Raw genomic sequence first — 27,231 nt, 5'->3', positions numbered from 1 at the left:
CCATCTGTCGGTTGAGCTCAGAGTGACATCCTTGTTGCTGTTGTTGATGATTGTGTAACTTTTCCAGCAGGTGGAGGCTCAGCTATGAATCAGTGTGAGGACAGAGAGGAGGGAGCCCCTCCCTCTAAAACCACTCTGTGTGGGGAACATGAGAGTCAGACCAAAGCTCAGGGGTGAGATGAGGACATGAAGAGATATTATTATTATTATTATTGCACTTTTCAGTTACATCAACAAAATTCTTCATGTTAGTCAAATGAAAGGCATTCAAACTGTCAAAGTGATATGTACATTTAATTAAACTGAAAAAGAAATCACACAATACATTATTCTGGAACATTCGTGTTTTTGCGTTTGTTGATTATTTTCCTGTCAGCTCTGTTTCTACTAGCAACCAGTAGTCAAGACCAGATTCTCCTGAGCTGAGCTGTGTGCCCATGAAGAGTGATTGGTCTCTGGATCGTCCTATTGTTTTTAAGGGAGGACAACAATCTGCTGTGTCCATGAAGAGTGATCGGTCTATGGATGACTTTATCAAAGAAAAAAGGTAAAAGCTGATCATTTGTTGTTGTTTGACTCATTAAAGGTATCAAAGCTTGGCTATTAGTTTCTCTGGTGTTCACAGAAAACTCCTGGAACAAACTGTGTGTTTGTGTCTTTTCTCCTCAGAGTTCAGTCTGACAAACATCATCACACAGACCTGGACTCCATATTTATGGTGTGTAAATGTTCATCCAGTGACTACAACAGACACCAACAAAGACTTGAGTTTGAAGCTGCACTCTTTAGACCAGTAGAGCTTTACTCTGTGACAGACAGGAGTTGAATTGGGATTGAACAGGTTTGGGTTGGGAGAGAGTGGGAGAGGACTGGGAGTTGTAGTTCACCACAATAATCCATCAGCCTCAACAGATATGTTCTGTATGAATATGGTCTGTTGGAGACTTTTACAAAACATTTCTGCTCCTTCTTGTTCAACTACAGTGAATCTTAAAGAAAAAGTTTATTTAGTTGTTTTCCAGATCATTTCGGCTGTGACTTAATAACAAAGACCAAAGTTAATCAGATTCAGTCCTGGACCTCCATGGACTCTGTCTCTACAGGGTTTAAAGATGGAATAATTCCTCAGGGAACTAGTTCAGGTGGTCTGATCCATCTTCAGCCACAGTCACAGTTAATACCCTGAATTTTCACTTCCTAAGTTGATGTGTTGAAGGGCTGTATCAGTTTGGTCTTCATGTGATGATCAGGATCTCTGTGTTGTCAGAATCTAAAGTCAAACTTAGTAAGTTACACCAGTGAAGTTAGTTTAGTGAAGTCAGCAGGTCTGAATCTTTCTGTGTAGCTCTGGAAAGAGACGTGGCAGCAGATGATACAGCAGCAGCTAAAGTTGAACTCTGCTGACTGATGATCTGATGCTTTGATCCATCAGTTTATACTGAGAGTGAACTTTACACAGGATGTTATTGTGTTCCAGCTGCTGGAGGAGAACATCGTCTGTTTGGTGAAGAACGAGCTGAAGAAAATCAAAAGATGTCTGAGTCCAGATTACCCACAATTCATCAAGAATGAGGATGATGAGGTGGATGAAGAGCAGAGGAGGAGCAGAGAGGCATTTCTGAAGATCACAGTGAACTTCCTGAGGAGGATGAAGCAGGAGGAGCTGGCTGACTGTCTGCAGAGAGCTAAGAGGATTTAACATGATGGATCAATTAGACATTTACTAAAGTTTCAGGAGACGGAGAGAAACATGATCATATTCTATATATCATATTCTTACTTATTCATGGAAGAAGTAAACACCAACCTTGTGGTTTTCAGTCTCTTTGTTTTTTCTTTATTCAGAAAGTCGTGCTGGCGTTTGTCGACATAAACTGAAATCTGGCCTGAAGAAGAAGTTCCAGTGTGTGTTTGAGGGGATCTCTAAAGCAGGAAACCCAACCCTTCTGAATCAGATCTACACAGAGCTCTACATCACAGAGGGAGGGACTGGAGAGGTCAATGAGGAACATGAGCTCAGACAGATTGAAACAGCATCCAGGAAACAGGACAGAACTGAAACAACCATCAGACAAGAAGACATCTTTAAACCCCCACCTGGAAGAGACCAACCAATCAGAACAGTGATGACAAAGGGAGTGGCTGGCATTGGGAAAACCGTCTTAACACAGAAGTTCACTCTGGACTGGGCTGAAGACAAAGCCAACCAGGACATAGAGTTCACATTCCCCTTCACCTTCAGAGAGCTGAATGTGCTGAAAGAGAAGAAGTTCAGCTTGGTGGAACTTGTTCATCTCTTCTTCACTGAAACCAAAGAAGCAGGAATCTGCAGCTTTGATCACTTCCAGGTTGTGTTCATCTTTGACGGTCTGGATGAGTGTCGACTTCCTCTGGACTTCCACAACACTGAGGTCCTGACTGATCCTACAGAGTCCACCTCAGTGGACGTGCTGCTGACAAACCTCATCAGGGGGAAACTGCTTCCCTCTGCTCGCCTCTGGATAACCACACGACCTGCAGCAGCCAATCAGATCCCTCCTCAGTGTGTTGACATGGTGACAGAGGGTTCAGTGACCCCCAGAAGGAGGAGTACTTCAGGAAGAGGTTCAGACATGAGGAGCAGGCCAGCAGGATCATCTCCCACATCAAGACCTCACCAAGCCTCCACATCATGTGCCACATCCCAGTCTTCTGCTGGATCGCTGCTACAGTTCTGGAGGAGGTGTTGAAGACCAGAGAGGGAGGAGAGCTGCCCAAGACCCTGACTGAGATGTACATCCACTTCCTGGTGGTTCAGTCCAAACTGAAGAAGGTCAAGTACGATGGAGGAGCTGAGTCAGATCCACACTGGAGTCCAGAGACCAGGAAGATGATTGAGTCTCTGGGAAAAGTGGCTTTTGAGCAGCTGCAGAAAGGAAACCTGATCTTCTATGAATCAGACCTGACAGAGTGTGGCCTCGATATCAGAGCAGCATCAGTTTACTCAGGAGTGTTCACACAGATCTTAATAGAGGAGACAGGGCTGTACCAGGACAAGGTCTTCTGCTTCATCCATCTGAGTGTTCAGGAGTTTTTGGCTGCTCTTCATGTCCATCAGACCTTCATCAACTCTGGAGTCAATCTGAAAAACAAACAACAACTTGGAGGTCTAAACTAATAAGGACTGGATCTAAAACAACACATCTCTACCAGAGTGCTGTGGATGAGGCCTTACAGAGTCCACATGGACACCTGGACTTGTTCCTCCGGTTCCTTCTGGGTCTTTCACTGCAGACCAACCAAACTCTCCTACGAGGCCTGGTGACACAGACAGGAAGTAGCTCAAAGACCAATCAGAAAACAGTCCAGTACATCAAGACAAAGATCAGTGAGAATCTGTCTCCAGAGAAAAGCATCAACCTGTTTCACTGTCTGAATGAACTGAATGATGGTTCTCTGGTGGAGGAGATCCAACAGTCCCTGAGACCAGGACATCTCTCCACAGATGAACTGTCTCCTGCTCAATGGTCAGCTCTGGTCTTCATCTTACTGTCATCAGAAAAAGATCTGGACGTGTTTGACCTGAAGAAATACTCTGCTTCAGAGGAGGCTCTTCTGAGGCTGCTGCCAGTGGTCAAAGCCTCCAACAAAGTTCTGTATGTGCAAATAAATCCAACAAGATCAACTAAATCATTTTCTTTAGTTGAGACTCAAAAACATGTTTCTTTAATCACCTTATCTCGTTTTTCTGTTTCCTCTTCAGACTGAGTGGCTGTAACCTCTCAGAGAGAAGCTGTGAAGCTCTGTCCTCAGTCCTCAGCTCCCAGTCCTCTAGTCTGAGAGATCTGGACCTGAGTAACAACAACCTGCAGGATTCAGGAGTGAAGCTGCTTTGTACAAACTCCAATTCCAATGAAGTTGGGATGTTGGGATGTGTAAAATGTAAATAAAAACAATACAATGATTTACAAATCCCCTTCAACCTATATTCAATTGAATACACGACAAAGAGAAGATATTTAATGTTCAATCTTATAAACTTTGTTTTTGTGCAAATATTCACTGAATTAGATTCCTGCAACATGTTCCAATAAAGCTGGGACATGGTTTACCACTGTGTTACATCACCTTTCCTTCTAACAACACTCAATAAGCGTTTGGGAACTGAGGACACTAAATGTTGAAGCTTTGTAGGTGGAATTCTTTCCCATTCTTGCTTGATGTACAACTTCAGCTGTTCAACAGTCCGGGGTCTCTGTTGTCGTATTTTGCGCTTCATAATGCGCCACACATTTTCAATGGGCTACAGGTCTGGACTGCAGGCAGGCCAGTCTAGTGCCCGCACTCTTTTACTACGAAGCCACGCTGTTTTAACTCGTGCAGAATGTGGCTTGGCACCGTCTTGCTGAAATAAGCAGGGACGTGCCTGAAAAAGACGTTGCTTGGATGGCAGCATGTGTTGCTCCAAAACCTGGATGCACCTTTCAGCATTGATGGTACCATCACAGATGTGTAAGTTGCCCATGCCATGGGCACTAACACACCCCCATACCATCACAGGTGCTGGCTTTTGAACTTTGCACTGGTAACAATCTGGATGGTCTTTTTCCTCTTTTGCCTGGAGGACATGACGTCCATGATTTCCAAAAACAACTTGAAATGTGGACTCATCAGTTCGGTTTTTAATGCAGTGCCGCCTGATGGATCGAAGGTCACAGGCATTCAATGTTGGTTTTTGGCCTTGCCGCTTACGTGTAGAAAGTTCTCCAGATTCTCTGAACCTTTGATCATATTCTGGACTGTATATGATGAAATTCCTAAATTCCTTGCAATTGAATGTTGAGAAACATTGTTCTCAAACTGTTGTACTAGTTTCTCACACAGTTGTTCACCAATTTGTGCTCCTCGCCCCATCTTTGCTTGGCTGAGCCTTTTGGGGATGCTCCTTTTATACCCAATCATGACACTCACCTGTTTCCAATTAACCTGTTCACCCATGGAATGTTCCAAACAGTTGTTCTTGTACCATTCATCAACTTTCCCAGTCTTTTGTTGCCCCTGTCCCAGCTTTTTTGAAAAAGGCATCCATTTCAAAATGAGCAAATATTTGCACGAAAACAATAAAGTTTATCAGTTTGATCGTTAAATATGTTGTCTTTGTAGTGTATTCAATTGAATATAGGTTGAAGAGGATTTGCAAATCATTGTATTCTGTTTTTATTTACATTTTACACAATGTCCCAACTTCATTGGAATTGGGGTTTGCATATTTGGGAGATTGTCATCAGTATAGAAAGCTTCATGCTCCATAATGAATCACTGATTTGATTCACCACCTTCAGAACACATTAAGTTGAACAAATCAAACACACACACATGTTGCTCAGCCAACAGGTGCATGCTGGGTCATGCTTGGGGGGTGTAGTGTAGGGTGAGAATGAGAGCAGGAGAGGGAGATGTTTAAAACAGGTGTAGGCAGGAACATGATGCCGCAGGAAGTTTGTGGAGATGAGCTGTAGTATGGAATTAATGAGGATAATATAGTACAAATGCTTAGAACTGGGAGAAACAGGGATTTTTAAGAAGCGTGGTGATTGTCAGCGCACGTGGGGGGTTCCTTTAATTCCAATTTCATGTTCCAGTCTCTGTAGTAAAATTATGATCTATGGTGTCGAATGCAGCACTAAGATCTAGAAGGAGAAGTATGGAGGCTGATCCATTGTCTGAGGCCATTAGAATGTCATTGGAGACTTTAACCAGCGCTGTTTCTGTGCTATGATGTGAAGGGATGTCCCCTCGAGCCAGTGACACCACTCCTCCAATGCCAGCTTAACCACCAAGAGTTCCTCTCAGTAGGGAGCAGGCGGCGGGAAAAGAAGGCACATGGACGAACCTTTGTGTCCCAAGGAAAGCATTGGGACAGGATGGTCCCCACCCCCACATCAGATGCATCAACCTCAACCATGAAAGGGAGAGATGGGTCAGGGTGGATCAGGACAGGAGCAGAGGTGAACCGGGCCTTGAGCAACTTAAAGGCTCGTTCAGCAGCAGCAGGGGTCCAGACAAAAAACTGGGTACTGAAAGTTGGTGCAGTCAGGGGAGCTGCTAGGGTGCTGTAATTATAGATGAACCAACAGTAGAAGTTGGAAAACCCTAAAAAGCTCTGCAGCTGTTTGCGGGTAGATGGAACAGGCCATTCCAGAACTGCTTTCACCTTGGCTTATATTGGTATTTTAAACATTTGAACTGTTAAATGGTTGGAAAGGTTGATTTTGATTTTTATTAATTTGAAAATGGCATTGGAATTGGACATAGTTTATCACTCAGTGTTTTATTTCTGAAAGGGGACATCATTTGTTAATGAATATTTGCATGTTATTATGCAGATTTTAGTCTGTGGTTCATTTCATTCAGTTATTTATTTGCATGTCATAAAAATGTCCAATCCACTTGGGTTTATAAGACATGTATTTAATCATACAGTGGCTGTTGTTACAACATGAACTCTCATATATCTGCATATAAACATACACAGATACATTATTATCCTTTTCTCAGATAATAATGTTGCATAATATATTCAACAAAACAAATAACTAAACAGAAGATTTAGCTGTGTTTCCTTAGACTTTGAAATAAAATCAGCTACCACATGATGTTCTTGTTTCTCAGAATCATTCAAATCAAAGAAATCAATATAAATATAAACCATTTTACCAACAAAAACACCTCTGAGGTGCTTGTACGCAGAACAACAAAGCAAAAAATGGATCTGACTTTTACCTCATCCAGTTTGCATCGTGAACAAATCCGGTCTTCCTCAGGTGTGGCATTAAAGCTCACTGCAGACTGAGATAAAACACTGACAGCTGGGTTAAATGTCATGTGTTGGTCCAACGTCAGACAGACATTTATACTGATCAGTGTAGGACAGCATTACTGTCCCAACATTCACAACTACTCAACTTCTCACTCTTGATTTTGGCCTAAAATGCTCCACTTGTGTTTTGTCTTGGTTCTCCATTAGTCTCCACTTCCAGCACTGTTTTGGAACAATAATCAGCATAATGTGAACATTTTTCTTTCTTAGCCAATAGAATGACATCATCCACATGTAACATGGCTCTCTGGGTTCAGTTTGGGATATTTCAGTCATAATGCAAATTTAATTTGAATATCAGACAGATTGTCAGAACTAATGCTGTCATTTTCCAAGGACCCCCCTCCACCTGGTCCATTATTAAAATAATAATGTTTATATTAACCACTGACCCCAAAGCAGTTACATGAATGTTCTTTTTCTTTAACATGACATGACCAACACACTGCAGCAGTGGAAATAAGGTGGCTCCAAACATACCTAATGTAAACATCACCACCTCAGGAAAACATCCATTTTGCTGTGATTGTGTAGCAAAGCTTTAGTCCAATCAGCTGCAGTGGTTTGGTTCCACACTAAGATAAGGATTGGCTCTAAGGGCTGGTCTGCTGGGGGAGCAGTTGCCCCGTTGCCCCCCTCTCTGCTGCAGGAAATGCAAACAGTAAACCAGGACCAAAAGATACCTTAGTACTGGATCAGGACTGGATCTTGAAAATGTTGGTCTCTGTCCTTGTATGGGAAGGTAAGGTCTAATGTGGACCAGCAACATTTGAGATGTTAAAGTGGGTGATAAGTTTGAAAAGGTGGCGAAGTTCTGGATCAGGACATTTTTGACTGATTATCAGTCATCTAATCTCCATGATTTGTTCTCTTTTCAGGTTGAGATGCTGTCGGTTGTCAAAGATCAGCTGTTCTTCTCTGGTCTCAGCTCTGAAGTCCAACCCCTCCCATCTCAGAAAACTGGACCTGAGTCACAACTGGTACCTGCAGGATTCAGAACTGAAGGATCTGTGTGGTTTTCTGAAGAGTCCTCACTGTAGACTGGAGACTCTGAGGTCAGACTCACGTTTTATTTCTGCTCTCAGATTAATATGATGTTACAGTTGTGGTGACTCTGACCTGTAGACAGGTTTATATTTATGAGGAAAAATCATCTTCATGTTTTTAACATTTAAACTGTTAAATGGTTGAAAGTAACAATTGAAAACTAATTTTCAATCATTTAAAATTGACGTTTGAATATATATTCACAAAGTTGACAGTTTGAGTCAGTTCAGGTTCTTTACAGTGTTGTTTAATTTTCTCATTAAATCTTGTCACTGTTTGTATTTGACTGTTGTGAAGCTGCTTCCTGTTGGTTCAGCTGTTTGACTTTCATTTTCTAAACTTCTACTTTCTAAACCTTCAGCTCTGAACAGATGATGAAACATTGAACACTTTCAAGCAGGAACATTGTCTCCTAAAGTCACATCTTTTGTTCTTTACTCAGGTTGAAGAGCTGCAGTTTGTCAAAGATCAGCTGTTCTTCTCTGGTCTCAGCTCTGAAGTCCAACCCCTCCCATCTCAGAGAACTGGACCTGAGTCAGAACAACCTGAAGGATTCAGACCTGAAGGATCTGTCTGATCTTGTAAAGAGTCCAGACTTCAGACTGGAGACTCTGAGGTCAGCAGAGTTGGACTCAGTTCATGTTCCTCTCAGCAATATTGTTTAAATCCAGTATCAGAGCAAAGACTCAGTGTTTCCTGTGAACTCCTCAGTGAAGCTGTGAGAGGAGAACAGAGACAGATTTCAGAATTAGACAGAAAGACAGTCCTTCCCCCAGCAGCCTAGGCCTATAGCAGCATAGCTAAAGAGTAGAGGACTTTAACTTTTTAACTATAAGCTCTGTCATACAGGAAAGTTTTAAGCCCCCCGGACTGATGCTGGGAGTTGGTTCCATAGAAGAGGAGCCTGATAACTGAATGATCTGCCTCCAGATTTACTCTTGGAGACTCTAGGAACCACAAGTAAACCTCCATCTAGAGAGCGGAGTGGCCTGCTAGGACAGTAAGGAACTATGAGCTCTCTGAGATATGATGGAGCTTGGCCATTAAGAGCTTTATACGTTAAAAGAAGGATTTTGAATTCTACTCTATATTTTACTGGCAGCCAATGAAGAGCAGCTAACACAGGAGAGATGTGATCTCTTTTCCTAGTTCCTGTTAATATTCGTGCAGCAGCGTTCTGAATGAACTGAAGGCCTTTTAGAGATTTGTTTGGACATCCAGATAGTAATGAGTTACAGTAGTCCAGCCTAGAAGTTACAAATGCATGGACTAGTTTTTCTGCATCATCCTGAGAAAGGATGTTTCTGATTTTCCTAATGTTTCTGGAAGAAAGCTGCCTGACTAACTTGTTTTATGTGAGGGACAAAGGACATGTCCTGGTCAAAAATTACTCCAAGGTTTCTTACAGTGGAGCTGGAAGCCAAAGTAATGCCGTCCAGACTGATGAGATAATTAGATAGTATTTTTCTGAGGTGTTTAGGACCGAGTACAATAACTTCTGTTTTGTCAGAGTTGAGAAGTAAAAAATTTCCAGTCATCCAGACTTTTATGTCTTCAAGACATGTCTGCAGTCTGACTATCTGAGTGACGTGGAACTAAAAGTGTGAGGCTCCAACTCACCACCTTCAGATTATGAGACTTACTCTCTGCCTACTGCACCAACGAGGCCTGGAACCCAGAGTAAGTAAAAGAGTGAGATGGAGGAGACCTGTCAGTGTTTCAGTATAAACATACATCATACAGCCCTGACCACTGTTGTATCCAGGCAGAGCTGACTGCTTCTGACAATGGGACAATGGGCTGGCCTAGTGACCACGTGGCCTAATGGACAAGGTGTCTGACTTTGGCTCTGAAGATTGAGCGTTCAAGTCCCTTCATGGCTGGGCCGTGTGTGTTGCAGGTGAAGGGTTTAAACTGTGCACACTGCTTTTTCAGATCTCCTCCACAGAAGGTGCATCTGATCTCAGGTCACGGCCAATACTGACCTCTTGTGCTCGATGCTGCCTTCCTGGCAACGAAATATGACAAGAACAGACAATAAACTAACAAAAGGACATTAAAATGGGCCACACTCAGAGACCACACGGCATAAAGGACAAGGTGTCTGACTGAGGATTCGAGGCCCTGGCTGCAGTATCTGGACAAGAGAAACTCTAAATTTTGTGGTTGGTGCTGTGTTTAGCAGAAGGAGTAAGGTAAGAGTCATGGTAAGAGTCATGACCGCGAGGCACTTCTGTTGGCTACAAGACCTGACGGGCTCGTCTGGGATTTCAACCCAACTGTTGTACAGGAAGCAAGAATCATACCCCATACCAATGAGCCCTTATTTCATCTTTCTAATTTGACTAAAATAACCTCTGGCCTGAAAACCACTGTCACCTCCACAGTCTTCAGATTTAGCTCCAGGTGGTTCTGACCACACCAGACGGCCAGCCTGTCCACCTCCTTCCTGTAGGCAGACTCATCACCGTGCTGGTTCATGCTGTGTTGAGGAGAACATTTGGTGATTGACTGCTTTTCACAGGAGAGAGCATGAGACGCTGAGTATCAGGGTCATGGGTTTGAGCCCCATGTTGGGTGATAAATAAACCAAAGTTACCCAGCAGGACACTCCCTCTGCCAGCTGGCCTTCCAAACTCTAACCCTAACCCTAACCCTAACCCAAAGTGCATGAAAAAGGCACATAAAATGGGAATTTGAATGTTTCACAATAATGGTAGGACTGAAAACACTAAAGCCTGTGGCTCTCTGTGGTAGGAATGGACAGCAGTTGTTGGATTAAAGATAACTCAGCTGTAACTGAATCATCTGTACAGGTTGGTTAGCTCAATCAGTGGAGCATCAGAAAGGAGCAGAGAGGAGGCTTCATCAGACAGTTTTTCTTTTCACCTGCTGCAGTAGCTCAGAGCCTCTGTGGTTAGGTAAAGGTCCAAAGAGGATGTAGATCAGTGGTAGATGTTCATCAAAACAAAAGGCCACTCAAGATGATGATGATGAGATGCCTGAGTGCTTTAGGCAATGGACTGCTAATCCGTTGTGGTCTGTACGCGTGGGTTTGAATCCTGTCCTCATCGGTGTTCAGCTCACTTGAGGCTGTCCATGATGCAGCCTGCTGTTCTAGGTAGAATAAATGTCTGACTTTAGGTCCTTCTTGAACGTTCTCTAAATATAATTGAAACCTGTTTAAGGTTAATTCAAAGTTTAGACTGTATCTGCTTTCAAAGCTGTTGTCAGATCTTTCTGTTTTTTCTACACAACTCCAATACCAGTTAGTCAACAAAATATGATAGGCAAAGTCCACTATGACAAATAACAAAGGATTTTCTTTAGCATAAAATAAACTGTCACATTAATGTCCTGAATGTGCTGTGTGTAAATAATGCGGTTCATCAACAAAGTCAGAACCAGAGCTCAGGCTGTTGGTACACAAACAAAGAAAGGCATACTTGTGGATTCACAAGATTATATCAGGATCTGACCTTTTCCTGTTCCATCAGTAACCATCAAAGGAGAAGCTGATTCTGTGATGTCACAAAGGTTCTAATGACATCACAGAGATCAAAGACTCCTCCCATTTTTTTCTCATGACCTCCACAGTAGAGTGCACTCTGAATGAAGCTCCAAAGACAATCATGGTCCTGCCAGATACCTTTGAGTTCTGCCGACAGAAGCAACAAAAAAACTGGAACTACTTTTCACTGCTATGTCGATGATCCCCTCCTGTATGCGACTAACAGCCGTGACTCTTGACATTGAATATTGACATTATAACAGGTGGATTCTGTAGTCTGCAATTTTGACCCACATCAAATGGGAAACCTCAGGTGAGAACCCTCCCATACTATTCTTTGCTCATCCCAAAGTGTTGTGGAAGACGTCTGCGTAGGTTCTCAGACATCCTGTTCTAATATGTCGAAGGAAGTTGAATCTAAGGCTACCAGACTTGGGATTTGAACCCACTCTCATCGGGCAGCATAGGGAATTATACTATTATGCTACAATGGAGTCAAATGGGAGTGTGGCAATTTTACTTCTGTCACTCTGGTTAATGAGCTATTATAGAAAAATGCACATGCTCTCCCCGTCGGGGAATCTAACCCCGGTCTTCCGCGTGACAGGCGGAGATACTGTCCACTCTCCTAACAAGGAGCTGCACTTATCTATTTGAAGCCAATGTGAGAGAGTGTGACGTATGCATCTGTGTCACGTGGGAGATCAATGAAAGACAGTCAAATGCCTTTGATCTCCAGTGACGTCACACAGTCTCGTTGTGGAGTTATTAGTTGTTGATGTTGTTCTGTAAAAATCTGCATCAGTGAAACATTCATTCATACACGAGGACATCACGTACATTGTTGGAATAGAAAATCTTATTTTTTTCTGTGTGTGCTCCTGAGAAAGAGGCTCATGTGCTGGTTGAAGTGAATCAGCACAGCTTCTGTCAGGAACATCTGTTCCTGACACCTGACAACATCTGGATTACAGATGACACATCAGACTGATATTATCTGTGTCATGGTGTTCAGAGATTTCAGCAGCTCACATCTAACACAGAGACTCTGAGCAGGCCCACCTGGTCTTAGACCCAGACCCAGACCCAGACCTAAATCCAAACCCAGGAGACAGAGGTTGAGTGAGTCAGTGAGGAAGAAGCTGCTCGTTCTCCTTCAACAGTTTGATCTGAGGAAAAGTCACTTCCTCTTTTCAGGAATCAACTTCTACCATCTGTCCACTAGATGGAGATAACTGAGCATCAACTGAGAACTGAGTTCTTCATCATCTGGAAACAGACAGCATTGTTTTCTTCAGCTGGAGCTCTTTGTTCAAATCTACATTGAGATTCAGAGCCAAATGTTTTTCCTTTCCTGGATTTACTTCATCATTTCAGTGACTCTGTGGATTCAGCTGACAAATGCAAAATACAACCAACATTTAAACGATGACGTGTTGAAACAAAACTTTGGTCAGCAGAATATAACCTGATGAAATCAGCTGCAACATTAAACTGATGTTTCTACATGAATGCATCACTGATTCTAAAACCATAAACTGAACATGAATCCAGCACTCAGCGTTACAGCAGCACACCTCTGTTACTGTTATCTGTTATCTGTTACTCCAGATAAGAAGCAGCTGTACATGCAGTGACTAGTTCTCCTGCTCAGGTATCGTCTCTCAGGGCATCATGTGTTGTCTTTGTGTGTCTTTGTGTCCGATGCTTCACAGCTCACAGGCCAAAGTACGTGCTGGCCTTCATGGCTCACCTGTACAGATCAGAGAGCTCAGCTTGCTGCAGAGCTGTTATAACGCTCCAAAGCAGGAGGTGGAAATGACTTTTCCTGTTTCAGTGACGGAGCAAACAGTCACTGTGGGAGCAGCCTGGTCCAAAAGGGTTGGATTAAGGCTCTGAATGAATCCTGGGAGTGTTCTGGGTGGGTCGATGCGTGGAGTGGACGGAGCAAGCCCCTATTCCATCTCCCTGTTCCAAAAATCTATTTAATATATGGTCCCCGGGTAGGGGACGTATCAGATATTAAACTGATAAGAACAGATACTACACTTGATCTTAGCCAAAAGGCCGAGAAGCGATACCGCTCAGCTGTCGGAGGTAACGGAGTGTTTCTCCGCACCGACCCGCTCAGTGAGGGGTCAGAGTCGGCTTCAGTAACAACATCACTCCGAGAGAGAGACACAAACAGAAGACATGAAGAAACGAAGGAGGGATCAGAAAACAACCACAGACATGTTATTTTCACAAAGTTACGTTGTAGAGCAAAGAAAACGTCTTTTCTTGGTCACCTGTAAAACTTCATATCTATGTCAATTTACCAGCTGAATATTATTGTGAAAACATCAGTTTGTCCTCTCATGTGATGGGCCTCATGGTGTGTCCATCAAAATAACCCCCCTGTCTGCATGGATTCTCTGAAGATTCGGCTCTCCTCGACTGGACTCGGCTTTTTTCGACCAAAAGAGAGAATAATAAAATGAAAGAGTAACTTTGTCATCCACAGAATAAAACCACAAATGACTGAACACAAACCGTATTTAAAATATCATTGAAAGTCATTTTAACCCGCATTACTGCCATATTTTTATCTTAACATAAAGTCCGTTATGTCCGCTTAATGCTAACATACAATGGAAAACGCCATAGACCGGCTAACGGGATTAGCATCAGTACCGCGATCATTTTAAAGCGTCAGTGAATTTATTCCAACTCAAAAATGGCAGTAATACATACATGTACAACAACACCTACAGACATGTATTCTCTCAGCTCTTACAGAACTATAAAACAGCAGGAATTTAGTTTCTATCTGCTACATCATTAAAAACCTGCTGTCACACTACTGACCCCTTCAGATGAAGGAACAAACTGTAGTCTACATATTAATACGTTTGTATGCAATGGTGGTATATTGGTGAGCATAGCTGCCTTCCAAGCAGTTGACCTGGGTTGGATTTCTGGCCATCGCAGTTTCCTGTTATCCATCCTGAAATCCGAAGCATTATCCCTAAAAAATCCGGCCCAAACACCAGAGGAGGCTTAATCTTTTTTCTACATTATTCACAGTAATGGAACCTATTTTGTCTGTCTCCAGCCCGATCAGGAAGTGTGTCCCTCGCCTGTAATCCAAGTTACCGGGAGGCTGGAGGAGCGTTTGAGCTCAGGAGCTCTGGGCGGTATCGATATGGATCACCACGTCATCTAAGGAGGGGTGCACCGGCCCAGGTCGGACACGGAGCAGGTCAAAGGTCAAAGCCCCCGTGAATAGAAGCTGTAAGACAGCGGGACTCAGTCTTTATGCTGCCACTGTTACACCCTGAAACAGGGAAAATGAATAAAGCACACGGACACAGGCTTCCTCTATGACAGCTTCATTCAAAGAGTATTTTTTTCTTTCAACATGAATATGAATAGGTACAGTATTGCATATTGTTATTTTCACAGTCATTTTCCTTGGTTAAAAGATAAGTATACTGAATAACATTTCCACTGCAGCACGTTTCTTTTATCTTTAAACTCTAATATGACAGAATATACCGGTATGTTAAATTCCATTTAGAAAAAAAAAAATACAAAAAATATAATCATTACATTGAAATGCGTGTTGACTGAATAAACAAAACTTATAACCTACAAAGATTTCTTCACTGCACGTCACACTTGTGATGAGTAACAAACACCTTCATCATGCTACACGTAAAAACATATTATTATAGGTTTCAAAGTGACACTACACATGTGGAAAATAACATTCTTTGTATGTATGCAGGTTAATACTCTGGTCTATGCTGCCCGATGAGAGGACGAGCTAAGCGAGCTGCTCGATAGTATAAACCAGGCATTTATAATGTAAACAGTTCCTTCCAGCATTCAAATTACAGCTAACTGGTAGATATATATACAAAACACACAAAACCATTTATAAACATTTAAATTCAAGAACACAAATACATATAGCATACCTGAAACAGGGGGAAAATGAATAAAGCACACGGACACAGGCTTCTTCTCTGACAGCTTCATTCAAAGTGAAGCGCTGTGGCCTCTGCAGGCAAAACTAATCACATAGGATAAGGCTAAACAGGTAGATCACAGATGAAGTGATATTTTAATAACTGTTTTAACCCATTTTATACTTTCATCTTACTTACATGGAAGGAGTTAATAATTAATAATTATCTTTCAATCTTTTCTCACGACTATTTATATTACCTGTTTTTAGCAACTCATGAATTAATACTCGATATATATTTTAGTCAAATCAATCTATCACATATCCCGCATAGGTGAGTATGAAGGATGTCTTATCTACACAAATTGCAGTGAAAAGGAAGTGGGAAAAAATGCACTGCCAATCTTGCAGTGGATTGGCAGTAATTTGAAAGTGTATTTGGAGCGCACTTGCAGTGTGGAGTAAATTTTTTTAGCAGGGTTAGGGTTAGGGTTAGGGTTTTTAGGTTTAGGGTTTACATTTGCTGTCAGTAAATGTAGACAACTGGCAGTGGTGGGATTCAAATCCACACCTCAGAAAAAGCATCAATCCAGCACCTTGGACCTCTCTGCCACACTACCACCTTCACAGCGGGAATGACACCCATCTCACATTATGAGAAACCTCAAGGCTGTGTCCAAAGGCTCTGAGCTGCTGCAGCAGGTGAAAAGAACAACCATCTGATGAAGCCTCCTCTCTGCTCATAAGGCTTCTGCTCTGTTTTAGGTGGAGGTCGCATGTTATGAAAAATATTTCCTTTCCTTTTATTTCCTTTTAGAGAGCTATAGCTCTATTATCAATGATATAAGGCTCAGTGGCTTTGTGTAGTTGTGGCTAAGTGGTTACGGTGCTGGACTAGAAATTAATTGGGGTTTCACCGCACAGGTTCGAATCTTGCCAACAACTTTTCGCTGTTTTCGATCCATGAAAGAGGATGTTGGAGAATCTTTGTAATCTGCACATCATTAAAATATGACAGTGTTATTATAATTGGCGTTGTTGATGGACAGCATGTATCCCTACTCTGTACTTTCCCACTGAACCTAAGTTTCGGTTTTTTCTGTTTTTCACCTGTCCACTGAGCTCCTGTTACACAGTGTGTGTCCTTGAAGGTCCAGAATTATAAGATAACATTTATAGAACTGGTCTGCAGACCAGGAGGAGGATGAAACCGTTCTATCTATTCAGCTACAGACATTCTGTTACAGTAGATACACACCACAACAACACTCACACACATTGTTTAACACATTCTAAGAACAAGTCATGAACAGTGGTTGGCCTGTCCATGACCCTGTTAACTGGCCAGTTATATTCGGTTGTGTAAAAGTCCAACCTCTCTTTGGGGCAGACCCAGCTCTAGAAGATAAATGTGAAACTCGAGCCCATCGCTGCCTTACTTTACCTGTGACCATAATAAACTGACAGCTGTTTGTTCTGCATACTTTTTAAACAAGACAAAACAGGCCAGTTACCGTAGTTGGTTAGCGCATGGTGCTAATAATGCCAAGGTCATAGGTTCAATCACCATACTGGCCACATGCAGAAGACTGACGGTTCCAGTTCCTTCTTGGTTGGTCAGTGGTGTATTACAGGTGAAGGGATTTAACAACTTGAAATTTCCTGCATGTTTTTGTCGCTCTCATTGTAGCTTGAAGGGTTAGGGTTAGTTATGCCTGGTATAAAAGGCATTCATGTGGGAGACCTAGAATCCATGATGTGTTACACCAATAACTGTAACTGCACGCTAGTGGTCAATTAGAAAAATGAACGTGGATAGAAGTTAATATAATACATAATTAAAAAACAAAACTCTGTCTTCTGCTGTAAAAGACATTATTGGGACAAGATTCCATCGCCTTTGAAATTATTCTGTTGCCTTTAAAGTGACTCCCCATAATTCCATGTAAATACCAGCTGGCAGACAGAGTCACATCACAGTACACACACAGGAGAACTACAGCATTTGAGAAATCAGAGCACACCATCAAACACAAACATCATGCCAAAGAAGATGAAGATCGCACGTGGAGGCCAAAATAACGGCAACACGGCAGAAGAAGGCCTGCTGAGGGAAAATGAAATGATAAAAAAGGCTCTGGAGGATGAACAGGCCCTGAGAGCAGCAGAAACACAGAGGGCTGAAAGAATGAGTCCAAACTCAGGGAGGAACTGGAGGACAAGCAGGAAGCAGGAAGTGGCTGAAGTAAGAGAGGCCAACAAACAGGAAGTGGCTAAAGTGAGAGAGGCCAAAAGCAGGAAGTTGCTGAAGTTGCAGAGGCCAACAAACAGGAAGTGGCTGAAGTGAGAGAGGCCAATAAAATAGAAGTGGCTGATATCAATGGCCTCATCTCATCCAAAAGGTTTCATCAGACAGATCGCTGTTTTAGCTGTCGCAGCAGCTCAGAAGCCATCTGGTTAGCTAAAGCTGCTAAAGCTACTGTAACATGCAGGGGATGTAGCTCAGTGGTAGAGTGCATGCTTTGCATGTGTTAGGCCCTGGGTTCAATCCCCAGCATCTCCAGATATTCCTTGCTAATGAAGCACAGGAAGTACTTATCTCATGCAACACTCGGATCTCTCAACTATCACAATTTATCCTGTGTAGTCATCCTACCAAATTAGTGACTGAACACAAATGTACATGTGATGACAAAACAACAGCCATTGAAGGCCACTTAACAGCAAACTCCTCATGCTTTGGCCTCTTTTTAAACTCACATCAAAACATCATAATGAAGTTACATCAAGTATATATAGAGCAGGTCTAGACCAAACTCTTAATAAAATTATTTTGACTTTTATTTTGAGAGCAGGAAGAAGGATATCCAATACATGAAGTTGGGGAGTCTTGTTGAACAAACAGCCCTGTTCCAGCCAGGGGTCGTCCCCCCCACCCCCCTCCCTGTTGTCCCTGCTATTCTTCATATTTAATCATAAAATCTTTAAGGTCATAATGTATTGAAATCTACAGGACAACAAGCCCTCTTCTTACTTACAGAAGACTCAACTATTTCAACACACACAGGGATCAGCTGAGAGAGATTTATTCATTCAGAGATCAGCTCCTTTCAATTTAAGAAGGAAAAACAGCTGTTTGATCTGCATACTTTTATAACAAGCCTAAAAAGTTAGGTTAGCTCAGCTGGTTAGAGCGTGGTGCTAATAATACCACAGTCATGGATTTGATCCCCATACTGGGCCGCTACAGCTTCCTTGAAGTAATTCATTTATTCATAACAATTTCATCTTCAGTTGATGGAAAGCTGTATATATTTCCCATGAAATCAGAAATACCTTTTACTGACAATACCATAGTCACAAGTTTAACCCATGTAGCAGCCACCTGGGTGAGAACAGCAGCTGGTGATGACTCCATGATTCATTTGTTGGTGTGTGTGTGTTTTGTTTTGAATGTATGATCTGTTTTGTCAATAAAGTCAAATCAAATCAAATCAAATCAAATTTATTTGTATAGCGCCAAATCATAACAAAGTTACATCAAGGCACTTTACATATAGAGCAGGTCTAGACCAAACTCTTTATAAATTTATTTAAAGAGACCCAACAGATCCCCCGATGAGCAAGCACTTGGCAACAGTGGCAAGGAAAAACTTCCTTTAAGAGGCAGAAACCTCGAGCAAAACCAGGCTCGAGGCAGAACCAGAACCAATAAAGAAAAGCATTAACAAAGATCAGAAAGAAAAGGAACATTTCCTCCAGTTTGTCACGCCCCACCTGTCATGTCTCTATTCCCCACCAGTGGGGTGGAGCCCACACTTTAAGAACGGCGGCCCTATAAGCATTCAACAGCATCACTGAGTCAGGAGCAGCACAGTGACAACTGTACACATTACTGGAGGAAGTGATAAATGACATTCTGCATGTTTTCCTGTTAATCAGTGCTGAAAAACGTTGAAATGGAAACATAAACGTGACTGAGTATTATTTTCCCATCTGTGTTTATTTCCTCTACGATACAGATACAGACAGTTTCAGAGAAAACGGCAGAGAAACTGGCAAATCCCAGCAGTGCTTTGCTCTCAGTGGAGCTCCTGCTCATCACTGAAACAGACTGAAAACCATCACTTCCTGTATTACTGTAATTTTGTGGTTGGTGCTGTTTTTAGCAGGTGATTGACCACTTTTCACATTAGATAAACTTTGGAAAGAGTTGTGAGGTCAGGCACTTATGTTGACACTATGACGGGCTTGTGCAGGATTTTAACCCCAGACCACTCACACTCAAAGCGGGAATCATACCCCAAGACCAACGAGCCCTCTACTGCAGGACATTTATGGCATTCAGGATGTTCCACACCTCATTTATCAACATTTATAAACATTGAAATTAACCTGTTCAAGTCAGAGCAGCTTTCCTTAGTTCTTATTGTCAAAGACGGAAACATGGTCCAACAGATCAGAGTGTAAGATCAAAGAACACAGATGGGAAATGACCTTCTGACTGATTTAGAAACATTTGAAATGAATTGGCCAACACACATTACAGGAGTACATCCAGCAATGGGAAGGTTCAGGATCTCAGTCAGACACAAAGGGAGCAAATGTGACCAAAGAAGCCATGAAACACGTCAGGAGCTCACAAAGCTTTTTAACTGCATCAATAACACAGAGAACAGTCAGACAACCAACTCTGCAGGACAACCACAAGAAATGAAATAAGAGCAGCAGAAAAAAACACCAATCAGGACTATTCATAAACAACAGGATTATTTTCCATTGGTTCCTCAAAAGGACTTAAGATTGAAACCCGTCATGTCAAGCCGTCTCTTATCACTAACATCATTGGCTGGAACTCATATCAATCAGATATTTGGACCGTGTGGTTTGACCATCAGGGGACAGTTTGTTCAGTAAATTGCTCTGACAATATTTTAAAAAATGGCTGACAGCTTGAGAATCAAGCCAACGACCTTGTTATTTGACGAAACATTTAAGATAAATCTAGTTGGAACAGCAGACTGTAACAGGGACTGCTCAACAGTCTCTGTGGTGTAATCAGTCAGCGTGTTTGGCTGTTGACTGAAAGGATGGTGGTTCGAGCCCACCCAGGGGTGTGCTTTGTTTAATTCACTGGTATTATAATTGACACGTGGAAGACCGGACGATTTTAGGATGATGTGGTCCTTTTGGCACCATCAGCCTGAGATCTACAGCACTCATTGGATCGGTTCACAACTGAGTATGAAGCAGCAGGGACGAGGATCAGCACCTCTAAATCTGAGGCCATGGTTCTCAGTAGGAAACTGAGTCCTTGCCCTGAATGAAGGAGTTCAAGTATCTCAGGACTTGTTCATGAGTGATGGAACTCTGTTGCTTACGTTGAAGGCAGACAGATGGATGAATGGTTATGCTTGACATCTATACCACCATCACATAGGAAGAGTGAAAATCACAGTCCTTTTTCATGAAACTGGTTATGGGAACTCACATGTGGCTGGACTTATGACCGAACATTATCCACACTGTAAATGAATCAAAGTCAACTAATCATCCCCCAACAGAGGAGAAGGCCTCAGATATGTCTTTCTTTCTTTCCATCCTCTGGTGGAGGCCACGAGAAGTGAAAAAAGCTTACGAATCGATGTAACAGGTGTGATGTTTTCTACAGTTCTTAGAATTGCGGTACGTTAAAGTCCCCAAAAACAGAAGCTGTCATCCATGTTGTCTAACAACGGTCACAGCCTTGGGGAACTCCTTCAGTCAGAGGCTGCTCCACCCAAAGTGTGTGAAGGAATGCTACAGCAGGTCCTTCCTGCCTTCAGTGGTTGGACCACATAACAAATATTGAACCCAGTAGTCCGCACACCTCACATCCCCTCGCCTGCAATTCAACTGCTAATTCCTTATAAATATCTGTTGGTTGAATTTTTACTCTATAATTTCATTGATATTGTGCTTCTTGTAAAAGGATTTATCGGCATGGATTGGTATGCAAAACTGGTGAAAACACTGACTGTCATCGTACTGTAGCCAGGCAGGATCTTTGTTTTCGCTCGGGGGCACTGACTGAGTTCATGAGGTGTAAGTGGGGACTGGATATACTGGTTAGGGGGGTGATGGGTGGACTGACTGAGCTCATGAGGTGGAGTAGAGCTGCTCACTCTAATGTGTCCAGCTCAGGACGCATTTGCAGCACAGCACTGGATCAGGGACCAAAGGAAAATACACAGGAAACATTTATACTCTCTGACAAGCAGCCGTGGCACAGATGATGGGGAAATGCAGACACGGTGCTTCCACTTGGCTGAGACACTTTGTGGCAGCAAGCAGGTAAACACATCACATTCCAGTTCTTCACCACCTGACCCTAACCCAGTGGAGGGAAATACAGGCAAAGAGCAGGCAAAGAACAAGATCAGGTTCAGATGGCAGGTGTGACTATCATATGTTACACAGTCTGGAGTAGGAAATTTGGATTAAAGGAACAAAATCATATTTATCTGATGGATTTGGTTTGTTCATGTTAGCATGGCTCTTCCAATACAGAAAACAAAGTTCTATACAGGTAGAACTTCTTTTCACGCTCTGTATGCATCCTTTAGGGAATATTATCAGGAAGCACCACATCAATTTTCATGGTTTCAACGATGACCCCCAGCTGTTCATATCAATGAAGCTAATCAGTCAGTCAGACTTCAGACATGTCTTAAAGGCATAAAGGGCTCAGAGGACCTGGAATTGTTTACTTCTAAGTTCTAACAAAACTGAAGTTGCTGTACCTCAGACAAGTCTGATCTGATTGTGCTATCGTTAGATAGCGTTACCTTGGCCTCCCCTTGCACTGTTAGGAACCTTGGAGTCATTTTTGACCAGAGCTTGTCTTTTTCCCCCCTCACATAAAACAAGCCCGAGGCGTTCTTCTCTCACCTGTGAACTATTTCAAAAATCAGAAACATCCATTGTCATGGGAATGCAGAAAGACTAGTGCAGGCATTTGTTACCTCCAGACAGGACGAATGCAGTTCACTGCTCTCAGGATGTACGAACAGATATCTGAAAAGTCTTCAGCTGATTAAGGACGCTGCTTCACAAATATTAACAGCATCTAAAAAGATCACATTTCTCCCGTGTTAGCTTCTTTTCAAATGCCAGCCGGATACACCCTGGACAGGTTGCCAGTCCATCACAGGGCCAACACACAAAGACAAACAGAGACCAACAACCACTCACACTCACACATGCAAATCATAAACTAACTAAGAAATGCCAAATTTCTCCCCCAAGAAAAAAAATAAGAAGGTTTATCACAATGTGGCTGTAGCTGCCTTTTCTTTTATGATACTACCAGATTAACCAGCAGGCATCATTTCCACCACACACAGCGTGGAGACATGGCACAAAGATGTCACACGCCGACACCAAGACAAAATAATAAGAAACGTCCTCATCATCTCTTCCAGCTGTTGACCATCTGACTGACTGAGTGCATGAGTCAAGAGAGATTCATTGTCATCGTTTAAACACAAATGAAAGCAGTTTGGCAGCTCTATTCTGGCAGCAACATCAAATACAATGGAAGTAGAAAAAGGGCAGACAGGTAAACCAGGAGGTTGGAATATTAACAAATAATAATAAATTGTGTTAATAAATTTATGATTCAAATAGCATAAAAGTTAGACCACAGATGATTATACATTTTGCCGAGTTGGACATGTGTGCAAAAGCTGTAAATTCAGTGGCTGTAAGGTTTGACGCTTTGGTTCTGAACCTTTTTTCAGGGATGTACCACTGTGAAATATTTTCTCAGCCATGTAACCCCTTACCAGCGCAATGTTGGGTGATTAAAAAAGATGTGAAACAGTGCTGTGCCGTCAGTGAATGACTAAACTTTGTAACAAAGAAAAAACTAATAATTATCAACTTAAAGTACTTAAAGTGCTTCCACCTTCTTAAAATTGGATTTTCAATGAGCTCAGAGAAACATTCAACTTTAAAGTCTCATATACCCCCTACAGTGCTTTCACGTACCCCCATTGGAGAACCAGTGGTTTGATGGATGTGACAGCTCTTGGATAAAAACAGTTTATTGTTTTATGGGAGAGAGCAGAGGAGAGATGATGTCCATGGTGTGTGTTACACAGAGAGCCTTCTTTAGATGGCAGTGTGTGATGTTTTCCTGGTTATTACCTGGTGTGAGATGTGACTGGTCCATGTGGACACAAAGGACTTTGAAGTTCCTGAAGAACCTGCTACAGACAGACACTGAGGCATTTACAAATGATCTTAGACGCCTGTGGTGCATACATCAACAGCTCCTGACAACTTTCCTTACCTGGTAATCATCCGGGTTAGGATTTGGCTGAAAGGCAAAGTGTCCTCAGCACCTGCTTACTGATGCTAAAAAGCAGATGTTGTGAAAGCACCCTGGGTTGTGATGCAGCTGCTAACATGAAAAAAACTCTGACAACTCATTCACTATATGAGACATTCACCTTCACCAGTCAGAGTCAGTGTCCCCAGAGGAACTCTCCTGGTTTCCCCCATTTAAACAGGAAATTGGGTTCCTTTTACTCCTGAGACAGGGGCCATGGACCTGAGAAATCCACAAGGTCCAAACTATTCTGAGACCCCAGTCAACATTAGAGATCTGGACCCTGTGGTGTGTATGTGAATGTGTGTGTCAGTGTTTGTGAGGAGCAGCCTGACAAGTTAGACCAGATTCTAAGTCTGGCTGCTAGACCTGATCCACATCCTACAGGCAGACCTGGACCTGCTCTGAAGTGAATGTTAGTAATGATGTCACTGAGCTGGATTTTCAACTGTTTTGTGTGTGTATGTGTGTGTGTGTGTGTGTGTGTGTGTGTGTATGTGTGTGTGTGTGTAAATCACAGGTATGTGAGAACTCGCAAGAGATGTAATTTGCTGTGGAGATTGCTCCTTCTGCTCCTTCTCTGCTTCGTCCTCCGGACTTTCGTCATCAACAAGTGAGACTTACCTGTAATGTGTGTGTGTGTGTGTGTGTGTGTGTGTGTGTGTGTGTGTGAGAGTGAATTTCAAATCAAATCAGATGTTATTTTTATTGCACCCCATCATGACAAAGTGTGTGCCTTCAGTAAAAACATGAGGTGAAACTCTTTTCAGTTACTTGATAAAATGTTGAACTTTTTCAGAGACTCAGAGACGGAGAGGCGAGGAGTTCCATCTGATCTGAACTCTGTGGCTGAGGTCCCCAACACGGCAACCTGCCACCCACAGTCTCACATTGTTTTCCTCAAGACGCACAAAACAGCCAGCAGCACCGTGTTAAACATCCTGTATCGCTATGGAGAGAGCAGGAACTTGACCTTTGCCCTCCCGGTCGGCCAAGCAATGCATTTGTTTTACCCCAAACTCTTTGAATCACGTTTTGTAGAAGGCTTCAGCAGCGGCAGAGTGAAGGAGTTCCACATCATGTGCAACCACATGAGGTTCAGAAAAGCAGAGGTGAGTTTTTTTTTTTTTTTGGTTCATTTTTGTTTTTTTGTTTCGTTTTTATCAGAAGTGGGTTAGGTTTAGGGCTCCTAGGGGTCATAGGGTTAGAGGTTGGGGCTGCTCACTGTGGTTTATATGTGATTGGTTGGAAAGTGGTTAGCACAGTTGTGTCACAGCAGGAATGTTCTTAGTTTGAACCCTGGGGGTTGTTCCTCCAAACACACGCCGGTTGATTGGTGATGCTCACAAGTTTTTTCTGTATCACAATGAAAATGGATGGATGGAATGACGGAGAAAACATCTCTGAGAAAGTTCTCCTCCTTTTATGTTTTATGTTCTAGGTGGCTAAAATGATGCCTGAGGACACCTTCTACTTCTCCATCATAAGACATCCTGTGACCATAATGGAGTCTGGCTTTAATTACTTCAAGGCAATGCCGGCCTTCTCCAATAGTCGCAGCTTGGAGGACTTCCTGAACAACACCAACCACTACAATGATTCAGCACCGTGGAGTTTCCTGGCTCACAACAACCTGGCCTTTGACTTTGGCTTTGACCACAATGTCACAGCTGATGCTGAAGACCACGAGGACAAAGCCAAAAGGGCTGTTGCCGCCATAGAACGGGACTTCCATCTTATTCTTGTTTCTGAATACTTTGATGAGTCCATGATCCTGCTCAAACACGTCCTTTGCTGGTCCCTGGAGGATGTGGTTTCCTTTAAGCTCAACATTCGCAGTAATAGAACTCGTCATCAAATTTCACCAAACACTGCAGAGAAAATCAAGCGCTGGAATGCTCTGGATTGGAGTCTCTACCTGCACTTCAATGCCACCTTCTGGCAGAAAGTAGACAGTGTTGTTGGAAGAGAGCAAATGAAGAGTGAAGTGTCTCAGCTGAGGGAGCTACAGGTCAAGCTAGCAAACACCTGCCTGAAAGGGGGCGGAGCTGTCGACCCATCCCAGGTGAAAGACGCTGCCCTGAAGCCTTTTCAGGCTGGAACAGCTGTTATTCAGGGCTATAACCTGAAACCAGATTTAGACAACCAAACCAGAAAGCAATGTCAAAGACTCATAACTCCAGAACTGCAGTACACGCTGCACCTGAAGTCCCTGCAGTTCCCTGTTCAGCAGACACAGGTCAAAAGGATGGTTCCTCCATAGCATCAACACAGGGAGTGGTCAGAGCTACGGGAGCCTGCTATGGACAAGTCAGTACACACAAAATCACAATTCTCAGGACAGACCAAGTCAGACAGACCTGTGGAATAGTCTCTTTTTACTTTCTATGAATATTGTGTCCAGGCAGCAGGAGTGGGAGTCAGTATGTGTGTGTCAGGGATGGAAATTATCACCCGCCAGATGTGGGTGAATTTAATCAGTTTAGCAGCTACTGTCAGATCTGCACCAATTGTATATTGTATGTCTGCTTATTTTTCATTGGCCGATAAGTCCCCTTTTCAAGTAATTAATTTTTGTCTTTTATTATCTACAAATTCGCAGATCAGCATTACAGGCCCGAGAAGTCCATGATGCCGTCTACAAAGACCCACTAAACCAACTACCAGGTTCTGCTTTCAAGTCTCAAATAAGGAGAGAAACTCTCACTGTCCTCAAATACGCTTTGGAGAGATTGTTGTTATGAGTTGGGTGATATATCTGATGTGATGGAAAAAGCTAAAATGTATATGTAGTCTGGGTAAAATAGCATGCTTACAGAGGAATACCTTCAATCACTTGCACTTATTGTGCATAACTTGCTGAATCTGTGCACTCACTGTTTGTCTGTCTAGTCTTGAGTTAAAATGCTGATTGCAAAGTCAAATTCCTGTGTCTCCACCCTGATGTATCATAAAATGTGATGTTGTTTCTGGGATATTGTTTAAACTACATGTATTTGATCATCTCTTTCTGTTCTCTGTCTGTTCTCTGCTGCTCTAAGTCGTTTACATGGATACACCAAAAGAAACACCAAGAGATTCATTATTTTATTTTATTTTTTTTATTTTTTCAAGAGAGGAAAGGAAATGGAGCGCAAGAAAGAAAGGAAAAATTAGAGATAAAAAGAAGGGAAAGGAAAGAGAAAGAGAAAGAAAGAAGGGGTTGTGTGTGGGAAGGCTGGATGTTTCTCCTGTTCCCTATTTTGCAGTTTGTCTGGTTATGGAGTTTCTTGCTGTGTGCAGTCCGTTGGATTTAAACGGTGTAGCGTAAGCTCAGTCATCTCCTGCAGGTGAACTGATGAATTTCCAGTTGTTTTATGGTGTTTTTGTGAAACCAAAAAAGCCAATGAACCTCTTCCATCTGGAATTGTTGGTGTGCTTTCTCTTCTTCATCTTCCTTGGTCCGTCTGGAGGCAGCTCAGAGCTGGCCTGTGGATTTTCAGGTGCTG

General features: G+C 42.6%; 2 protein-coding genes and 1 pseudogene across 2 annotated transcripts in view; 2 read left to right on the top strand and 1 right to left on the bottom strand.

The window, feature by feature from the left end:
* LOC115038391 (NACHT, LRR and PYD domains-containing protein 12-like) overlaps positions 1-27,231 on the top strand; it is a gene marked incomplete at its 5' end in the record, with an annotated part of 488,710 nt that overhangs the window by 64,848 nt on the left and 396,631 nt on the right. The gene's annotated exons all lie outside the window — the stretch shown is intronic.
* Positions 13,325-13,496, bottom strand: LOC115038427 (uncharacterized; annotated as a pseudogene).
* Positions 24,526-26,006, top strand: LOC115038385 (galactose-3-O-sulfotransferase 2-like). Its single transcript, XM_029497223.1, has 2 exons — positions 24,526-24,855; positions 25,185-26,006. The coding sequence occupies exons 1-2, from the start codon at positions 24,526-24,528 to the stop codon at positions 26,004-26,006; spliced, it is 1,152 nt and encodes a 383-aa protein (XP_029353083.1).

Source organism: Echeneis naucrates, unplaced genomic scaffold, assembly GCF_900963305.1.
Source record: "Echeneis naucrates unplaced genomic scaffold, fEcheNa1.1, whole genome shotgun sequence".
Lineage (NCBI taxonomy): Eukaryota > Metazoa > Chordata > Actinopteri > Carangiformes > Echeneidae > Echeneis > Echeneis naucrates.
Note: the sequence above shows the minus strand (reverse complement) of the source record. Positions and strands in the feature narration are given on the sequence as shown.